Source organism: Crinia signifera, chromosome 5 (assembly GCF_055691185.1).
Source record: "Crinia signifera chromosome 5, ASM5569118v1, whole genome shotgun sequence".
In the NCBI taxonomy this organism is placed as follows: domain Eukaryota; kingdom Metazoa; phylum Chordata; class Amphibia; order Anura; family Myobatrachidae; genus Crinia; species Crinia signifera.
Genome location: NC_139221.1, coordinates 293,844,284 through 293,862,836, shown reverse-complemented (window position 1 = coordinate 293,862,836; position 18,553 = coordinate 293,844,284). Strand labels below are relative to the sequence as shown.

The following is an 18,553-nucleotide window of genomic DNA, read 5'->3' as shown; positions in this document are numbered from 1 at the left end:
GAAGATAATTCTTTGCTCTTTTTATCTTTCAAAACCCAGGCAGATCAGGACCAGCTTCTACTTATGACTCTTCTGGTCCCCAAATGATGCTAATGGCCAATAATTTTGCATGATTTCAAAAATATTTTGGACCGTTTGGCTTTTCTGATAATTCAGATTCAAATTGATCATCATCTGTTTGCAGTTAATGTTAAATAAAGTGTCCTTACTGCATGTATGAGGGTGGGTACACATCTGGCCAATATTGGCACGATGTGTATCCGGCCCAAGTATACAATGTTTTGGAAATTTACAGAAGTGTGTGGGAAGACAGTTTAGTCTTCTATCCTTAAGGCAGTAGAAGGGTCATTCTACCCTTAAGGCAGTAGACGCACAGCCCAAAGACTTGTTTTGGTTTTAGGGTTTCTTGACTTAAATCGAACATGTGCATGGCTGGAGACCAATCAAATCTCAGCAAAGTGATCATTAGCCATCTGCTTTTTTTCTGCAGTATCATTCAATAAGTCAAATAGTACCAGTGATCTGTTCTTGCTCCTTTTTTCCCTGTAATTTCAAATATTGCAAGCCAAAGTTTTTTATTTTGTTTGACGCTGAATGAAAATTTGTCATATTTTCTTGTTGATTTCAGAAACATAAAGAGAAAGAAAAGCACAGACAGAGATCCAGAAAGCAAATGGAGCCATTGGCGTCAATAGTTCCCTCTCTGACTGTGACTACTGAAAAGGTGAGGCCAGGGTGCTCTACAGGACACCACCAGCAACAGAGGCTTGATTTGTAGCCAGTGACATTTCTGCTCGCACAGGTTATAAACATGGCACAAATGGCAGGGATATATGAACATTTTTTTTTATTTTTTTTTTACTGTCGTTACAGATCACAAGATTTTTTCTTCTTTTAAATGCATAATAGTCTATTCATTAATATATTTTGTCTGTAGTGTATGACCTATATGATTTTATGAAGTGTAGTGCATGTGATAATTAAGCACAACTCACACCATGTAGACGGTCAATTGTCTGTTCAGCAGTTCGTGTACTTACTAATTACATAGGGTTTTAAGTCCATTCAGTGACTTTGTATTGCTATTCTCCATGCATTCAAGCTGCTGCTGCTGCCACCACCTAAATTAAATCAGCCGCACATACAGTAGCTTTGACACTCTCTGCTTTTAAACACGCTTCTATGGGTATGCAAGCTTAAAATACATGATTTGGGGATGATGTAGGGTGCCGTTGCTGGCTTCTAACACCCTCGCACTAGCATATTGCAAGCATTCACAAATCCTTGCAATTTGTGAATCTTCGCGAAACTACAACTCAAGCTGAATCGGGCCCATAGTGCACACCGTTAACTATTATCGTCTAGTGTGTACGCATTAGTTATGTCCTTCACCAGCAAGCATTTTTAGGGAAGTTCCCCCATATGAACATCTGTAGTAGAAGAGTGAAACACTTTTAATGGATAGAATTATTATTGGCTTATTATCATGTACATAGGACCACTAATTTATGCAGTGCTGTACAAAGTGCATCTCATTACTCCTTGACTGAGCTTACATTTTAAATTCTCTCACCTACAAATACACACACACACACACACACACACACACGTTAATGTTCGTCTGAATCCAGCTAAGCTACCAGTATGTCCATCAAGGGTGAGTGGGCATCATCATGGCTACTGGTGGTAGAGGCTCATTCCTCTAGGCGGCGGCACCTGCATATCTGGAGGTGGTGGTAATGTTTGTTGGGGACTATAGCCCCTCCCGCTGTGGTGGGTGTACCTGACTCTCTAGTAGAAGTGAGTTCTCCCTTTACTGTAACAGTTGGGTGCAGGGGCATGGCCTAGAGGAGGCATGGCCATGCCCTTGCACCCAACTGTTACAGTAAAGAACATGCCCCCCTTAAAAAATAGGAAAAACTTAACAGGGGTGCGGATGGAATCACACACCATCCCAGGGAGAGAGGGGGCAGGATGCCGCTGCAGCTGCCTCTCGGCTCAGTGCTGTGTGCTGAGCTGGGGGAGAGTGTGCTGGGCTGGTGAGAGAGGCTGTGCTGCCTCTCTCACCAGCCCAGCACACTCCCACTGCCCGGCTCTCTGCAACAGGGAGGGACTAGCAGGCCCCGGGCCCCTCCATCAAACACAGACCTGGGTAAAAATATCCACTCCCCCACCCTCTCAGCACCCCTGGTTGAGCGCATTCATCGGCCTCCCTTTAATTAAATAAAGATGAAATAAAAGTTCTAAATAATAAACACCATTTTATGCAAACACAATGGTTAATGTGGGTCTGCACATACCAGCATGCCTTGCTGGAGTTTTACCATTCACTGATAGTGGCTGGTATGTGTGCTGCTGCGGTGGCTGGAGGGCCGAATGTTAAACCCACTGCACTATAACAACCATTTTAGCTTATAGAATGCCTACAATTTGTGATCCTTAAAAACCATCAGTACTATAATAATAACCAGATTTTGGGCAGAGACGATACCTGACATTTAGGCTGAAGATGTTAATTAGGAAGCTAATAAAGTTTTGTTTAACCACTTGTAAATTAGTTTGGGGGTCTCTCGAAAACAAATTCTGTTTCCGTCCACTCCCAAAACAGTAATTAAAAAACCAAAACCCTGAACACTGTGAATGCTTGTTACAACTCAGTTTATTTCCTCAAATCGAAGCATAATCCTAGCTTACAAGTGAGCTGGGTGGTCAGATATGTTAAGTGGCTTGTGATGAAAAAAAAATCCCAATTGCTTTCAGCGTTTTCCGTACACCTGTGTTTGTAGGGAACAAGATATTGGGAACATCTGCATGCACAAAGGGGTGGACAAAACTGAAAAACAAAACCAGCAGCTAGAGCGGCTAGGCCAGTGTTCGGAATGTCTCCTGAATAGAGCTGAACAAACTAAACTCAATGGGCAAAAGTTGTTCCCCGGTAGTGAAGGTCATGGGTAGTTTGTGGTGAAACCATTGTAGTGAGTTAGGAAAGGAAGGCCAGAGAAATCATTTACGGAATGTTGGCATGTGTACACAAGTGCAAGTATGGGCCATCACATCACTTGAGTGATGGTTTTCTGTGCATACTATGATCAATCAGTTGAAGTTTGTACCATTCAGTCATGCATATGGTGCCAATGGAAAAGGGTCCAGAAACAGAACACATTTAGTGGTACTTAAAGCGAATTTGTCACCAGGGTGTATTGGCTTTGATTCAAGTAAAAGACTTGCACATGAAAACCATTGATCCTAGAAAGTGCCACATTGATAGCTTTGAAATGCGCACACTTGGCTGGTGTGTTTTCTACGAACCGCTATAATCTCCCAAAATGTACTCAGCCATTCTGGGGCTAACCCAATGCAGCACATCCACTTGTGGCTCACAAATTTGAATGGCTAATCCTTCCTTATTTTAATTATTTTCTCACTGTGACATGGCTGCAATAGTTTGAGACAAGATCACTCTAAAAAAGGGGTGTAAAGTACCTGTCATCTGCACAAATTGAAGGCAGCCGTTCGGCAGGCTCAACCCAAATTCATAAGGGTGCAGTATATATGGTCTGCAGAAATGGTTAATCACATGAAAAGGTAGATTATCCGGTGTAGCGCAGTGTAAGGACTCCCTTTACTTATGTAGTATCTGGGCGTCCGATTTAGGGATCGGATCGCATCGCATGCGACCAAATCGCATGCGACCAAATCGTATGCGATGCTATGGTCAAGATTTTTCCATAGGATTCAATGTTAAAATGGTCTGAGTCCATTTTAACATAGAATTCAATAGGAAAAAGGGGTCCTTTTCCTTTCCCCACTATCCAAGTGGGCATGGAGTTGGATATAAACCTGTGGCGAGCGTAGCGAGCCACCGAGCCCGAAGCGTGGCGAGCGGACACAGAATACTTTTTAAGAAATATGCGTCCCCTCGCGGGGCTCGCTTCGCTCGCCACGCTTCGGGCTCGGTGGCTCGCTGCGCTCGCCACGCTATATAAAATCAACTCTATGCCCACTTGGATAGTGGGGAAATGAACAGGACCTTCTTAACATTGAATCCTATGCAAAATCGCATCGCATCGCATCTGATTGTATGCCTTAAGGTAAGGCATACAATCACAAAATCGGACGCCCAGATACTACATAAGTACCGGACTCCCTATAGATTGGAAGCTTGCGAGCAGGGCCCTCCTACCATTTGACGGGCAATAACTACCCAATTTGTTTTATCCCTATATCTAATTGAAAAGAGCAACGGAACCTGCTGCGCTGTTTAAGAAACTGTTAATAAATAAATATATCCGTTATTTGTATAGCGCACACATTCGGCAGTGCTTTATTTAATATTTGCCCAGCCGCATCAGTCCCTACTACAGTGGAACTTGCAGTCTGCAATCTCTACCACATAGCATGGAATGTGGGAGGAAACCTTAGTACCTGACTGTAACCCATACAAATATGGGGAGAATATACAAAAGGCCATGGGATTCGATCCCATGACCTCGGTGCTGTGAGACAGTAATGCTAACAATCGTCTTTGCTGATAGAGGTTCAAAACAACAAACAAAAGGAAATGTTGTTGCTAGAGACATTTCTTGTGTGTCTTGAGTTGAGGCCATTCGTGCTGTGTCTGTAGTATATCGCTGCATGTAAAAAGGTAATCTAGAACGGCAGATTATCATTATTATTTTATGGGAGTTTTTTTTTTTTTAGCCATAGTCTGCAAACAATTAAGCAGAAATGCAAATTGTTCCTTTTTGATTGCGCATCCCTCAGCAGGGCATGTGTTAGCCCTGCGCCTTTACCTTGCTTCAACTTTGTATAATTAGGAAGGCTTATTAAATTATTGTATTGATTTGGGTGCTTATACTGTAATGATAGTCGATCAGTGGAAATTACGACCATTGTTATGTTTTGCACGAACTGAATATGTGACCTCATTTTAGGCGTTTTGTGATCCTGTTGAATTTGTTTTTCAAATACTTTTCTCTGTGATAACTTCTTTTTTTTTTCTCTCTATTTTTTTGGTTGTTGATGTTTAATTTATAAGATTGAGACAACGATGTCTCAATTAATAAGATCTGTTCCTCTTTTTCAACCAGATATTTATTAGCAGAGTTAAACGAGAAGTTATTCCGGCTTCTTTGTATTTGGTTTACTTAGCATGTTGAAATGTAGTGATTATTAGGTGTGGTTAATGTCAACGGATTGCGCCACCTAGTGGATGGAATGTCATACACGTTATGAAATGTGCTGTCTGCAAGCAGAAAGTTTCACTAAATCATCTATCTGAATGGGAGTTCCCATGTTTTAAGTTGTCAATTTCATATTTACATATTGACCATGTGATTTATACTGATCATGCCGTGCATAAATATAATGCACGGAATCCGTTGCATGGCTGCGCCCGGTGAATGGGTTTCCCTGGGTAGCAGAGGGAAGGAATGCAATTACAAGTACTATACATGATAAGGGATCTTTTTTAAAAGCTGGGTCACTTGAGTTTTTAAGAGGTAAGGTATTTGGCAGAGTGTGTAGTTTTTGTTTTATATACGGACGTTTGTGGTGGGGGGAGGTTGTGTGCAAAATTTAATGAATTGAAGGAAGTGGGCAGTTGTAGTTTTGTATTTAATTTCTTTTTAAATCTAATTGATGCATTACTATGATCCGGCCTTTGCAGAAGCAGTAGTTCTACTTAAGATTACTTCTGTCAGTATTCTCTAGCATACTTTTTTATGCCATGGTTTGCTACATGCATTACCTGAAAGTCAACACTACATGTAAGGTTTCTACATTTTCTTACATTTTCTTACACAAACATTTTGATTTTTTTATATATTAATATTTAACAGTGAAGTTATTTGAGTTAAATGGTGAGGGGGAAATGGGAAAGATGTTTCTCCCGTGCAGGTCAGAGTTCCTGTCTGCCAATGGAAGGACTTCAGTCAATCTGTTTGGCTGAAGGAGGTAGGGTAAAAGGATTTTTAGTAATTGTAGCATTAAATATGTAAAGTTCTGTCCATTTTATGTTTTGTTTTTTTAATTGCTGATAATAAAGTATGCAGCCTATATTTTAAACATGGCTATACTATTATTATTATTTATTTATTTACAGTTTCTTATATAGCTTGCTACGGTTCCGTTAATGCCTTTTATAGTCTTATGCCCCTTTCCCACTGCAGCCTTAAAACGGTATATTGCCGATTTTTGAGGGCAAAATACCGTTTAGGCTGCAGTGGGAAAGCGCCAGAGTTGAAATACCGTTTAAAGTTAAACGGTATTTCAACCCGTTTACAAAGCAGAGTCCTACACGGTTAAATAACGTTTAAGAGGCAGTGGGAATGCCTCTTAAACGTTATTTAGCCTCCAGGCAGTCCCAGTGCCTGATGAAACCTAGTAGTTTCACTTTGTGCATGTGTAATGTGTGCACGTGCATACTAATGAGCCGCTAATTACATATGCGCATATGTAATGAGCGGCTAATTAGTATGCACGTGCACTCATTACATATGCGAAAAGTGAGAACTAGGTCTCATCAGGCACTGGGACTGCCTGTACCCCGCATGGACCCTGCAATGACCCCCGCTGCCTCCCCACTGCCCACAGGTAAGTACAAGGGGAGGGGAGGGGAGGTGGGGGCACAGGGCAGGTACGGGGGGTTAGGCACTATTTACACTGGGGGGGGGGGGGGATTAGGCACTCTTTACACTGGGGGAAGGGGGCTTAGGCACTCTACATTATACACGGTTCACTGCAATGGGAATGGGACTTAAATGGTATTTAAAACGGTAATCTGCTGCAGTGGGAATGCTAATACCGTTTTAAATACCATTTAAGATTACCAGTACTTTAAACTGGTCTGCAGTGGGAAAGCAGCATTAATGGGTTAGCCCGGATGCATTTTAGGCCAATAAAAAATTACCCGATTAGTTACAGATAGACTTTATAGCTGTATATATAAAGGCCATTTTTATCAGGCCTGCGATCACACAAAAGTACAGGGGATTATAGTTTGTGTGCTTGAGGCAAGCAAAGCGGAATACCCGATAAGTGTGGGGATCTGGGAAAAGGACTCCAGCATCTGGGCTAACAGGGTAGCCCCTGCTTTTAGCAGCAGTAAAGTACCGCTGCCAATAGCATACACCTAATAGTGGGGCAGATGTATTAAGCCTTAAAAATAAATAAATGCGAGGATGATGAAGAGCGATAATCATCCAGCCAATCCGCTTCTAGACCATGAACATGTATTATAAAATAATTAACCATGTTTAACGTCACAGAAGAAAGGCATTATTACCTTCAGCTACCCGGACATTTTATGTTTCCGTCAAAAACAAATTAATGTAGTATTGTCGTCCTAAGTGAAACATCATTGGCTGGAAATGTGTAAAATACTTGTTGTGTGAGCCTGTAACTGTCATTCTTTATAACACATACAGCGACAGTGTTGCGTTATGGCTATATTTGGTGAATATGACTGCTGATTTTAAAAGATCGATGAAAGAAATGTTTCACATCTTGAACTAAATCCCTGTGATGTGTGATTATTATTATTATTTTTTTAGATTCATAATGATGATGTAATGTAGACTGGGTCAAAATACAATTGGTTTATTTCACTTTTTGTGTTTCCATCTGTATTCATCCTCCTTTCTTTGACTTTCAGACCTACACCTGCACTAACAACAGTAACAGCGCAGTCGCGAGTTCAGCGAAGCGTCTGGAGGAAACCGCAGCACGGTTTACAAATGCTAATTTCCAGGAGGTTTCTGCACATCCCTTAAATGTTAAGGATGCTCTGGAGACACGGGCATCCGAGAGCAAAGCAAAGAAGACTGTAGGTCACAACCCCGTTCAGCGGGGACGGAAGTCTGCCAGTGGGAGAAGCACCGCAGGACCCGCCACAGCTACCAGCCCCTTTCAGCAAGGTAATGTAATAGTGACCTGATACTTGTATAAGGCCCCATAACAGGTGTAGGTAGAAGAAGTGAGACAGGCAAGGCTGTATTGCTAGGTATGTAGTGCAACTAATGTGTTTTCCTATGTGAACAACTTACTGCTACGGTTTCCTCCTATCACATCGGAGCTTAATGAGACCAATCTATTCCAAATTTACACCCATGTAAGTTATGTGTTTGTGTTGAATACTTGTGTGCAATTTTTTTAAATGGGCGGTTAATCAAAAAATGAGATGAAGCGCAACAGATATACCGGATAATATAAGTAACTGTTATTAAATAAAGCCAAACAGTGTTTACTGATCTCTTAAGGGGTATCCACACGTAGAGATCTGTGCTGAGAAATTTTGCTAAGCAATCTGACTAGATTTTGACTGCATGCACTGACTTAGTTAGCAAGAGAGATTTAATCTCTTGGAGCATACACACGGAGAGATCTGTGCTTACTTTCTAAGCAATCTAGTCAGATTGCTTAGAAAGTAGCACAAATTTGCTCCGTGTGTATGCTCCTTAAGTCTACGAGATCTGTTTTTCACGTTGATCATGACCACCAATGTTGTGAGCGTCCTGACTGCGGGGACCCTTTTGTTAACGTAAAAAAATATTATTTGTGGTCATCTGAATGAACGTTAATAACTGCCGTTTTCAAAATGAGTAATAGATTGGTAATCAGACAAACAAGAGCAGGCCGTCCCCCCTTAAAATAAGCAACCTGAAATTTAGAAAATAAAGCGGTATTGGTCATTAGGTCGACCACTTAAAGTCGACATAGTTGGAAGGTTGACTCAAGCATTAGGTCGACAAGTCAGGTCAGGTCGACATGGGTTTTTCACTGTTTTTTTTTTTTCTCCTCCCAAATGTCGACATGGACACCGTAAAAGTGCACCGCTGCGCTCGCCATGTTTCGGGCACACTATGCAATACCACCTGTCACCACATGTCTGCTCAAAAAAAAAAAGGGAAAATCCCATGTTGACCTTTTGACTGTTGACCTAATGCTTGTCAACCTTCCAACCACGTCGACCTTAGCCATGTCAACCTATGTCATGTGTCGACCTAAACCATGTAGAGCGTATACCAAATAAAGTGTCTTTGTGACCCCCTGTTGAATCCAGACGCATACGTATATTTATCTGTATGTGTAAATTATATTTCTCTACCGTCCAATGGGATACTGGGCTTCACTACTATGGGGATTGAGACCTCCGCAGGAGAGACAGGCACATAAAAGAACTTTCAGTGTGGGTGCACTGGCTCCTCCCCTCAATCTCCCTCCACTAGTCAGTTTTGAAAAATGTGCCTCAGGAGAGGCAGTGCTTCTGGATGCTCCAGAGTTTTTCTACATTTATTTTCAAAGTTTGTTATTTTGGGGCGCTGTGGTGACCACACAGCTGTCCTGCTTCGTGGGTGTCAGGGGAAGGGTCAGTCCCCGACCTCTTCAGGTGCAGAGCTGACCCTGCTACAGGACAATTCAGTCCTGCGTGGGGCTTGTCACCGCACAGCATTGCGCTGTAGCGAGCAAGTCCCCTAGCCGCCGCACACCCCTGACAGGTCTGAAGACTTCAGTGGTGAGTACAGGCTGGGGGTCCCACAAGGGGTCCCCGCAGCCATTTCTGGTGCGGCAAGACGACGGCTAGTAATGGCGGCTCTCCAGCAGGGACTGCGTGAACACCGCGTCTGGTAACTGGCATAGGGGTGCTGCCGCTGGACCACCAGGGACACCCCTCAGGTTATAATGTATTATATATATATATTTTACACCTTTATTAATGTCAGTATAATATATATAGAAGCGCCAGCTCCGTGTACAGGGGGCGGGGCTTCACTCAGAGCGGGACCAAGCTCTGCTGGGCGCGCGCTGTCACTTCCTGCTTCTTCACACGCTGCCAGACTCCATTACAGAGGGCTCCTCACTGGCGTGGTGGATCCGAGTACTTGCAGCACGGCAGAGACAGCAGGTTTTTATAGCGATTTAGCGCTGCTGCGCTATCTGGCTTAGTCAGACACTGTGTTGTTCAGATCACTGTGTTTAGCGTTACCAGCTCACCCAGATCTGTGAGTTCAGGTTAAGGGTGCACTTGGCTCCCCAATTGCTCTGTTTTTTCCCCACTGATTAGTTACAGATCACAGCATAAAACAAGCACATAGTCTGTTTTTCATACAGCGGTGCGGTGTGTGCACGTGTGTGACTGCGTGGGGGTTGTGTTGTACTGTTGTACACTGCAATACTGTCTCAGCATGGTGAAAAAGTTCACTTGTATGGTGTGTAGCACCAAGTTTGTGCCCAAGTCACAGTCCCAGGTTACTTGTGAGGCTTGTATGTCACCACAGCCCAGTAGTGCTGACACCCAAATCAGTGGGGTACCCCCACAGCTTGTGGGGCCGTTGCAGGCAGATGAGCAGGAGCCTGCTTGGGCTTCCAACATAAAGACCTTGTTGGATTCTGTGGCTTCACAGCTTTCCACTAACACTCAGCAAACGCAGAGGGTTCAGAGGGAATTGTCCATGTTAGCTGCCAGGGTGGATGTTCTTCATACCCTTAATGTACCTCCTCCTCCCGCACAGCCTCAAAAAAGGCAGGCTACTGCGATGGATCCTGACACAGATGATGACGATGAGGACATATTGGAGGAGGGTGAGGAGCAGGTTCTGCAGGAACCAGCTCCTGAGGCGGCAGTGCATGGTCCCGAGCCGCTTATCAGGGCCATCAGGGATGTTTTAGATCTCCCAGTGGAGGCATCCGCAGAAGGAGATCCTTTCTTCATGACTCAGAGGAAACAACCAGTATACTTCCCTGAGCAGGTGGAGTTAGAAACTGTTTTCAGGGCTGCATGGCAAAACCCTGATAAGAGGTTTACTCTTTCAAAACGGTTCACAAATGCTTATCCCTTTGAACCTTTGGGCAGAAAGAAGTGGGAGGAGCCACCGGTAGTGGACTCCTCTGTCTCCCGCCTTTCTAAAAAGGTGTTGCTACCAGTCCCAGGGGTATCCACCCTTAAGGACGGGGCGGACAGGAGGCTGGAAGCTACCCTCAAGTCCATATATACGGCTAGTGGGGCATCACAGCGCCCAGTTTTAGCCAGCTGCTGGATGGCTAAGGCAATCCATACATGGTCAACCCAGATTCAGGAAGGGTTGTTGGGTGACATGACTGTGGCCCAGATAGGTGACAGCCTGCGTCACATTCAGGATACCGCTAAGATCCTGTGCGAGGCGCAAAAGGAATTGGGCGCAATAAATGCGCGCAATTCAGCCATGGCGGTTTCAGCCAGACGGGCCTTGTGGCTGCGTCAGTGGTCTGCAGATGTAGATTCAAAGAAGAGTGTGGAGGGTATTCCCTTTAAAGGAGAATGGCTGTTTGGGAGTGAATTAGACAGTTGGATTTCCAAAGCCACGGCAGGAAAATCTACCTTCCTTCCATCAGCTCCCACGGCTGCAAAGCGTACCTTCACAGGTGCTTCCCAGCAGTCCTTTCGTGGGAACAGGTTTCGCCCCAAGGCTAGGGGTGCTTCCAATGCCAGCAGGGGCACGAGAGGCAAGTTTAGGAAGCCTAACACCTCCAACACCCAGGACCGTCCAAATGCCGCGGCTTCCTCTAAGCTTGCAGCATGACGGGGTTTTCCCGCCACGAGACTCTCTCGCGGTGGGAGCGCGATTGTTGCATTTCAGCCATGTGTGGGACGCCTCGGGTCTGGATTCCTGGGCCAGGGGTCTCATTTCTCTAGGTTACAGGCTGGAATTCGACAAACCCACTCCCAGACGATACTTCAGGTCGGCACTTCCAGCATCCCAGGAAGATCAGGTGCTCCTTCAGGGGGCCATTACCAGGCTGCTTCAGTCTCAGGTAATTGTACCGGTGCCAGACACGGAGCAGGGCCAGGGATATTATTCCAACTTATTCCTGGTACCGAAGCCAGACGGCTCAGTAAGACCCATCCTGAATCTAAAGTCACTGAACCCCTTCCTGCGTGTGTTCAAGTTCAGGATGGAGTCCTTGCGCTCTGTGATCGCCAGTCTAGAGAAAGGGGAGTTCTTGGCCTCTGTAGACGTCAAAGACGCCTATCTACACATTCCTATCTGGCCCCCACACCAAATCTATCTCAGGTTTGCCTTGGGGAACGACCATTACCAATTCCGGGCATTGCCTTTCGGCCTGTCGACGGCCCCGCGGGTTTTCACAAAGGTAATGGCGGAAATGATGTCACTACTCAGGCTCCGAAGGGTGAATGTAGTGCCATACCTGGACGACCTGCTAATAAAGGCAGGGTCGGCGGAGGCTTTAAGCAGTGCTCTCAATCTGTCCATACAGGTTCTAAGAGACCACGGGTGGATCCTGAACATGCCCAAATCATCGCTGGTTCCGACCCAGAGGATGGTTTTCTTAGGCATGATCCTGGATACATCGGAACAAGAAGTCTTTCTACCGATGGAAAAGGTCACTGCAATACAACAGCTGGTCAGGGAGGTCCTACTTTCACCTCTGGTACAGATCCATCTTTGCCTCCGGCTTCTAGGCAAGATGGTGGCTTCATTCGAAGCAATACAATTTGGCCGCTTCCATTCCAGGACTTTTCAACTGGATATTTGACAAAATGGTCCGGCTCCCCCCTGCAGATGCGCAGAAGGATTGGCCTTGCAACAAGAACCAGGATCTCGCTACAGTGGTGGCTAGATTCATCCAATCTGTTGGCAGGCAGGCGGTTCCAGATCCAGGACTGGATTCTGGTAACCACAGACGCCAGCCTGAGGGGCTGGGGAGCTGTGACACAGGGAGTCCGCCTACAGGGTCGATGGTCTCCACTGGAGTCAAGACTTCATATCAACAAGCTGGAGTTGAGGGCGGTCTACTATGCCCTGTTACAGGCAGCTCCATTGTTACAGGGCAAGGCGATCCAGGTCCAGTCGGACAATGCCACCACTGTGGCCTACATAAATCGGCAGGGTGGTACCAAGAGCATGCCTTGCATGAGAGAAGCGTCAAGGATTCTGTCTTGGGCGGAACAGAATGTCCAGGCCCTGTCTGCCATTTTTATCCCGGGGGTCGACAATTGGGAGGCGGACTTCCTGAGTCGTCACGATCTTCACCCGGGAGAGTGGGGCCTTCACACTCAAGTGTTCGATGCAGTAGTGGATCTGTGGGGGCTCCCTCAGATCGACCTGATGGCTTCACGATTGAACCACAAGGTAGCAATGTACTGTGCACGGACCAGAGACCCAGGGGCGATAGCAGTGGACGCTCTCACTTGGACCTGGGATTTCCAATTAGTGTACCTGTTCCCACCGCTCCCATTGTTGGCACGGGTACTAAAGAGGCTCCGACATCAAGGGACGGAGGCAATACTGGTGGCACCAGATTGGCCAAGAAGGGCCTGGTACGGGGACATTCAGGCCATGCTAGTGGAAGACCCGTGGCGTCTGCCCCTAAGAAAAGACCTGCTCCTCCAGGGCCCGTTCGTCTTCCAGGACTTACAGCGGCTACGTTTAACGGCCTGGAGGTTGAGCGGCAGATCTTAGTCCACAAGGGTCTCCATCCCTCTGTCGTCACTACAATGATAAAAGCCAGGAAGCCGGTGACGGCTTCTCATTATCATGTAATATGGCGCAGATATATTGCCTGGTGTGAGAAGAATGACTTGCCTTCGGCCAGTTTTAGATTAAACAACCTGCTACGTTTCCTTCAGGCTGGTTTGGACAAGGGTCTCAGATTGGGTTCCTTAAAGGTCCAAATCTCCGCGCTGTCTGTGTTTTTCCAGAAAAAGATTGCGGCCTTGCCGGAAGTACAAACCTTCTTACAGGGGGTTCTGAGGATTCAGCCCCCCTTTGTGCCTCCCACTGCACCATGGGATTTGGAAGTGGTTCTTACTTTCTTAAAATCAGCATGGTTTGTTCCACTGGAGGAGTCTGAGCTACGACACCTCACTTGGAAGACTGTTGTTCTGCTGGCCCTAGCTTCGGCCAGGAGGGTGTCCGAGCTTGGGGCCTTATCCTGTCGGAGCCCTTACCTTGTGTTCCACAACGATAGGGCGGAACTCAGGACTAGACCACAATTCCTTCCAAAGGTGGTGTCAGGGTTCCACCTAAACCAACCTATTGTGGTTCCTTCTAGCGCGACACACCCAGATATACCAGATACCTTGGATGTGGTCCTCACCCTTAAGGGGTATGTCAAGCGCACAGCTAGGATCCGTAAGACGGACAGCCTGTTTGTGCTTTATGATGCGCAGAAGAAGGGTTTACCTGCTTCGACGCGTACCATTGCCAGGTGGATAAGATGTACTATCCAACAGGCTTATGCGTCAGCTGGTTTGTCGCTTCCTTTTTCAGTTAAGGCTCATTCAACCAGGTCTGTAGGTACCTCTTGGGCGGCTGCTCGAGGGGTGTCGGCAATGCAGCTCTGCAGGGCCGCAACTTGGTCAGGGCAACACACATTTGTGAAGTTCTACAAGTTTGACACCCTGGCCAGGGAGGATTCCCAGTTCGGGAATGCGGTTCTACAGCAGAATCCGCACGTTCCCACCCGTTCTGGTAGCTTTGGGACCTCCCCATAGTAGTGAAGCCCAGTATCCCATTGGACGGTAGAGAAAATAGGATTTTGGGTACCTACCGGTAAATCCTTTTCTCGTAGTCCATATGGGATACTGGGAGCCCGCCTCAGTGCGGCTTTTCTGCTGTCAGATCCTACTTCATGGTTAGGCTTATTGCCTTGTTTTCTATAGGATAAATATGACTATAGATTTGTTCTAGTTACAGGTGTCCTCTTAAGTTGTTAGGATTCACCTCTTTTATATGTTTTTTGTTCATTTGGGTGTGCTGGATGAATCTCACCACAATACATTATCACATACTCCTCACATGCTCTCCTTCGGCACAGTTTTTGCATTAACTGACTAGTGGAGGGAGATTGAGGGGAGGAGCCAGTGCACCCACACTGAAAGTTCTTTTATGTGCCTGTCTCTCCTGCGGAGGCCTCAATCCCCATAGTAGTGAAGCCCAGTATCCCATATGGACTACGAGAAAAGGATTTACCGGTAGGTACCCAAAATCCTATTATCATTATCTACATTTATTAGGTTTTGGGTCTTCTACAAAGCAACAGTACCGATACTGCCCAAGTTATTTCGGTTATGCTTATGAATCTGTCGCCGGTTCGATTGATACCCAATTAACAGATCCAGCCTGACTGCGTGGTATCGCTCATGTTATGGTCGGGAACTGAAATATTGAAGTCAAAATGTGAAATTAGTATTAACACTGTATTTATTTATTTTAGTATGTTTCTTTTATATTATTTTTTTATGGAAAAGAGAGAATCAAATACTAAAGCAAAGGTGCACAACCGGAGACCACCTGGGCGGCTGTGAAATGGGCGTGTCTAGCCGTTTTCTAGTTGGGTTTGCAAGCCCGTCCCAAGTAAAACTTTCTAACCTTTGCTGACTAGTGGGTTTTTATTTCTTTAAGTTATACAGTATAATATTTTTACTGTTCTATTCATCTGTGGATTCTTTTCTTTCCCCTTATAAAACATGACAGCATCATTTGGCATAACATTGTGGCATTGGATCCAGCTCTTCCATTTTGTAATTCCTTGTCGACTGAACCACTCTTCTAATGTGCCCTAGCCAACATAATTCAGTTTCTGTTTTCCAGAAACCCTTCCATCTCTATATAGGATTAGAAGAAGTTTTAGAATCCTAATGAGCTCTTAACAGCAGCTGTAAAAACAAAAGGCTAAAGGAAAGACAGATGGTGACAGTCAGATCCGCTAATGGAAACCCATTTTACATAGCTGCTAATTAAGTGACAAAATAGTGGTCGTCTTAAAGCCTCCTTTTAAATCTTACAGTAGATGGGAATCATTTTAATATATACTACTGATTTGTGAGACGCGCAGAGAAGGCCAAATCTCAGACCTGGTTGGAAAATTTTGTATTTGAATGACCACATTAAATTACTGTGTAATGTGTGGTTGAGCTACAGACTCAAGTAAAATCCAAAGTGAAGGTGCGAGCAAGTGTTTGTATGTGCACCTCGGTGCGAGAGGCACTGGGCGGGAGCCTCTTTCTGTGTGTGCCTCTGGGCGGGAGCCTTAGTGTTCCTTCTAGGAACTGGGCAGGGCGATGTGGCATGGGGGCAGCATAAAGGGGGCGGACCAGGTCCGCCGACGTCACCGTTGTGGGCAGGCCCAGCCGCCGCCATCACCAAAGGAGGCAGGTCGGGCACGCCGACATCACCAAAGGGGGCGGGCCTGGCCCTGCCAAAGTCACTGCCAGGGAAACGCTTGGGGAGACAGGCATGCGGCTATTCTAGCAGGGAGCTGAAACAGCCTAGCTTGAACACTAAACCTCTTTCTGTGTGCGCCTCTGGGCGGGAGCCTCTGTCTGTGTGCGCCTCTGGGCGGGAGCCTCTGTCTGTGTGCGCCTCTGGGCGGGAGCCTCTGTCTGTGTGCGCCTCTGGGCGGGAGCCTCTGTCTGTGTGCGCCTCTGGGCGGGAGCCTCTGTCTGTGTGCGCCTCTGGGCGGGAGCCTCTGTCTGTGTGCGCCTCTGGGCGGGAGCCTCCGTCTGTGGGCGCCTCTGGGCGGGAGCCTCTGTCTGTGTGCGCCTCTGGGCGGGAGCATGTGTCTGCGTGCGCCTCTGGGCGGGAGCCTCTTTCTGTGTGCACCTCTGGGCGGGAGCCTCTGTCTGTGGGCGCCTCTGGGCGGGAGCCTCTGTCTGTGGGCGCCTCTGGGCGGGAGCCTCTGTCTGTGTGTGCGCCTCTGGGCGGGAGCCTCTGTCTGTGTGCGCGCCCCTGGGCGGGAGCCTCTGTCTGTGTGCGCGCCCCTGGGCGGGAGCCTCTCTCTGTGTGCGCCTCTGGGCGGAAGCAGTGGGTGGATCCTGTTCTGCAGGATCTGGGCACGCTGCTGTATGTGACCCCCCCCCCCCCCCCTTCTTCTTGCGGCCAAATGGGTCCTGCTAAAAGAGATCGGCTTGCCTTTTACGTGTGGCCCCAGTCCTAAAGGGTACTCAAGGATTTACTTTGGGGCCCATTGGTGTAAATTACTCTGTGGCACATGCATATTTTTTGACGTGTATTGTGTGTTGGTTTTTCTTAGTATGTTATGCAAATTTAAGGGGAGAAAAATATTCTATTATTATTCAAAGATTGCACATGATGTAATTATAATGCATTGCTCTACTGTGCCTGGGTGCAGTCCAAAACCATCCTGTGTTGTATATGTAGGCCACTAGTTTGTGTTCCCTTCAAAGCGATTTCTTAACACCTTGCAGACAATTTAGTAACATAGTAACAAAGGTTGAAACAAAAAGTTAGTCCAACCTATCTGACTTGTAACTACTGACTTGAGTCATATCTATAGGATTCCCTTAGTGGCCAAAAATGTATCCAGTTTTGATTTAAATTCTTAAACAGTAGTTACTGTAACTACCCCCACCGGCAATGAGTTCCAGAATGTTACTGCTCTAATGGTGAAGAGTCCTCTTCTTAATTCAGTATGGAATTTATTTTCCTGAGCCTCAGTACATAGTTACATAGTTACATAGTAGGTAAGGCTGAAAAAAGACTTGCGTCCATCTAGTTCAACCTGGTATAGATATCCATTGCTGATTTGGTAGGTTCTGCTATTTTACAGACAAATTATATTTCTTATTTGTACCCATGAGTGTTTTTCTCCAGTAAATGTTTGTCCAACTTTGCCTTGAACGCATTTAATGAGCCAGCCATTACCACCTCTCTGGGAAGAGAGTTCCAGAGTTTGACTGTTCTGACCGTAAAGAAATTCTTTCTACTAGCTCAGGGCTGGGCAACACCGGCCCTCCAGATGTTAATGAACTACACATCCCAGGATGCTTTGCATTAGTTTTGCTATGTGGCCATGCTGAAACTGATGCAAGGCATGCTGGGATGTGTAGTTCATCAACATCTGGAGGGCCGGTGTTGCCCAGCCCTGTACTAGCTGAATGAAATCTTTTTTCTTCTAATCTATACTCATGCCCTCGCGTCCTAGATTCTTTTCTAGTAGAAAATAGGGTGTGTGACAGTTCCTTATATTGGCCCTTGATATACTTGTACATGTTGAGCATGTCCCCCCTTAAACGTCTCTTTTCTAATGTAAATAGTCCCAAATTGCTTAATCTCTCCCCGTAGCTTAAATTCTCCATTCCCCTAATAAGCTTTGTTGCTCGCCTTTGGACTTTTTCTAATTCTATGATGTCCTTTTTATAGTGTGGGGCCCAGAACTGTACTCCGTACTCTAGGTGAGGTCGCACCAATGCTTTATATAGTGGCATAATTACCCTTGAGTCCCTAGTTTCCATTCCCCTCTTAATACATGCCAGAATTTTGTTGGCCTTTTTTGTAGCTACATTACAATGGGCACTACATCCTAGATTGCTGTCTATTTGGACTCCTAGATCCTTTTCAAGTATGGAATTACCCAGTTCCTCTCCGCTAAGGTTGTAACTTGCACACTGGTTGTGTCTCCCAAGGTGCATAACCTTACATTTATCTACATTGAACCTCATCTTCCATTTTTTTAGCCCACTCATCTAGAATTGCAAGATCATTTTGAAGCATGGTGACATCTTCTGGTGATTTGATGACTTTTCTAAGTT

General features: G+C 45.9%; 1 protein-coding gene across 8 annotated transcripts in view; it reads left to right on the top strand.

Moving 5' to 3' along the window:
• MLLT10 (MLLT10 histone lysine methyltransferase DOT1L cofactor) overlaps positions 1–18,553 on the top strand; it is a 141,436-nt gene that overhangs the window by 72,400 nt on the left and 50,483 nt on the right. For all 8 annotated transcript variants that reach the window (XM_083189292.1, XM_083189299.1, XM_083189291.1 and 5 more), the window contains 2 exons: positions 629–724; positions 7,655–7,916. In XM_083189292.1, the coding sequence (XP_083045418.1) occupies positions 629–724; positions 7,655–7,916 (358 nt within the window). The remainder of the gene's footprint in view (positions 1–628; positions 725–7,654; positions 7,917–18,553) is intronic.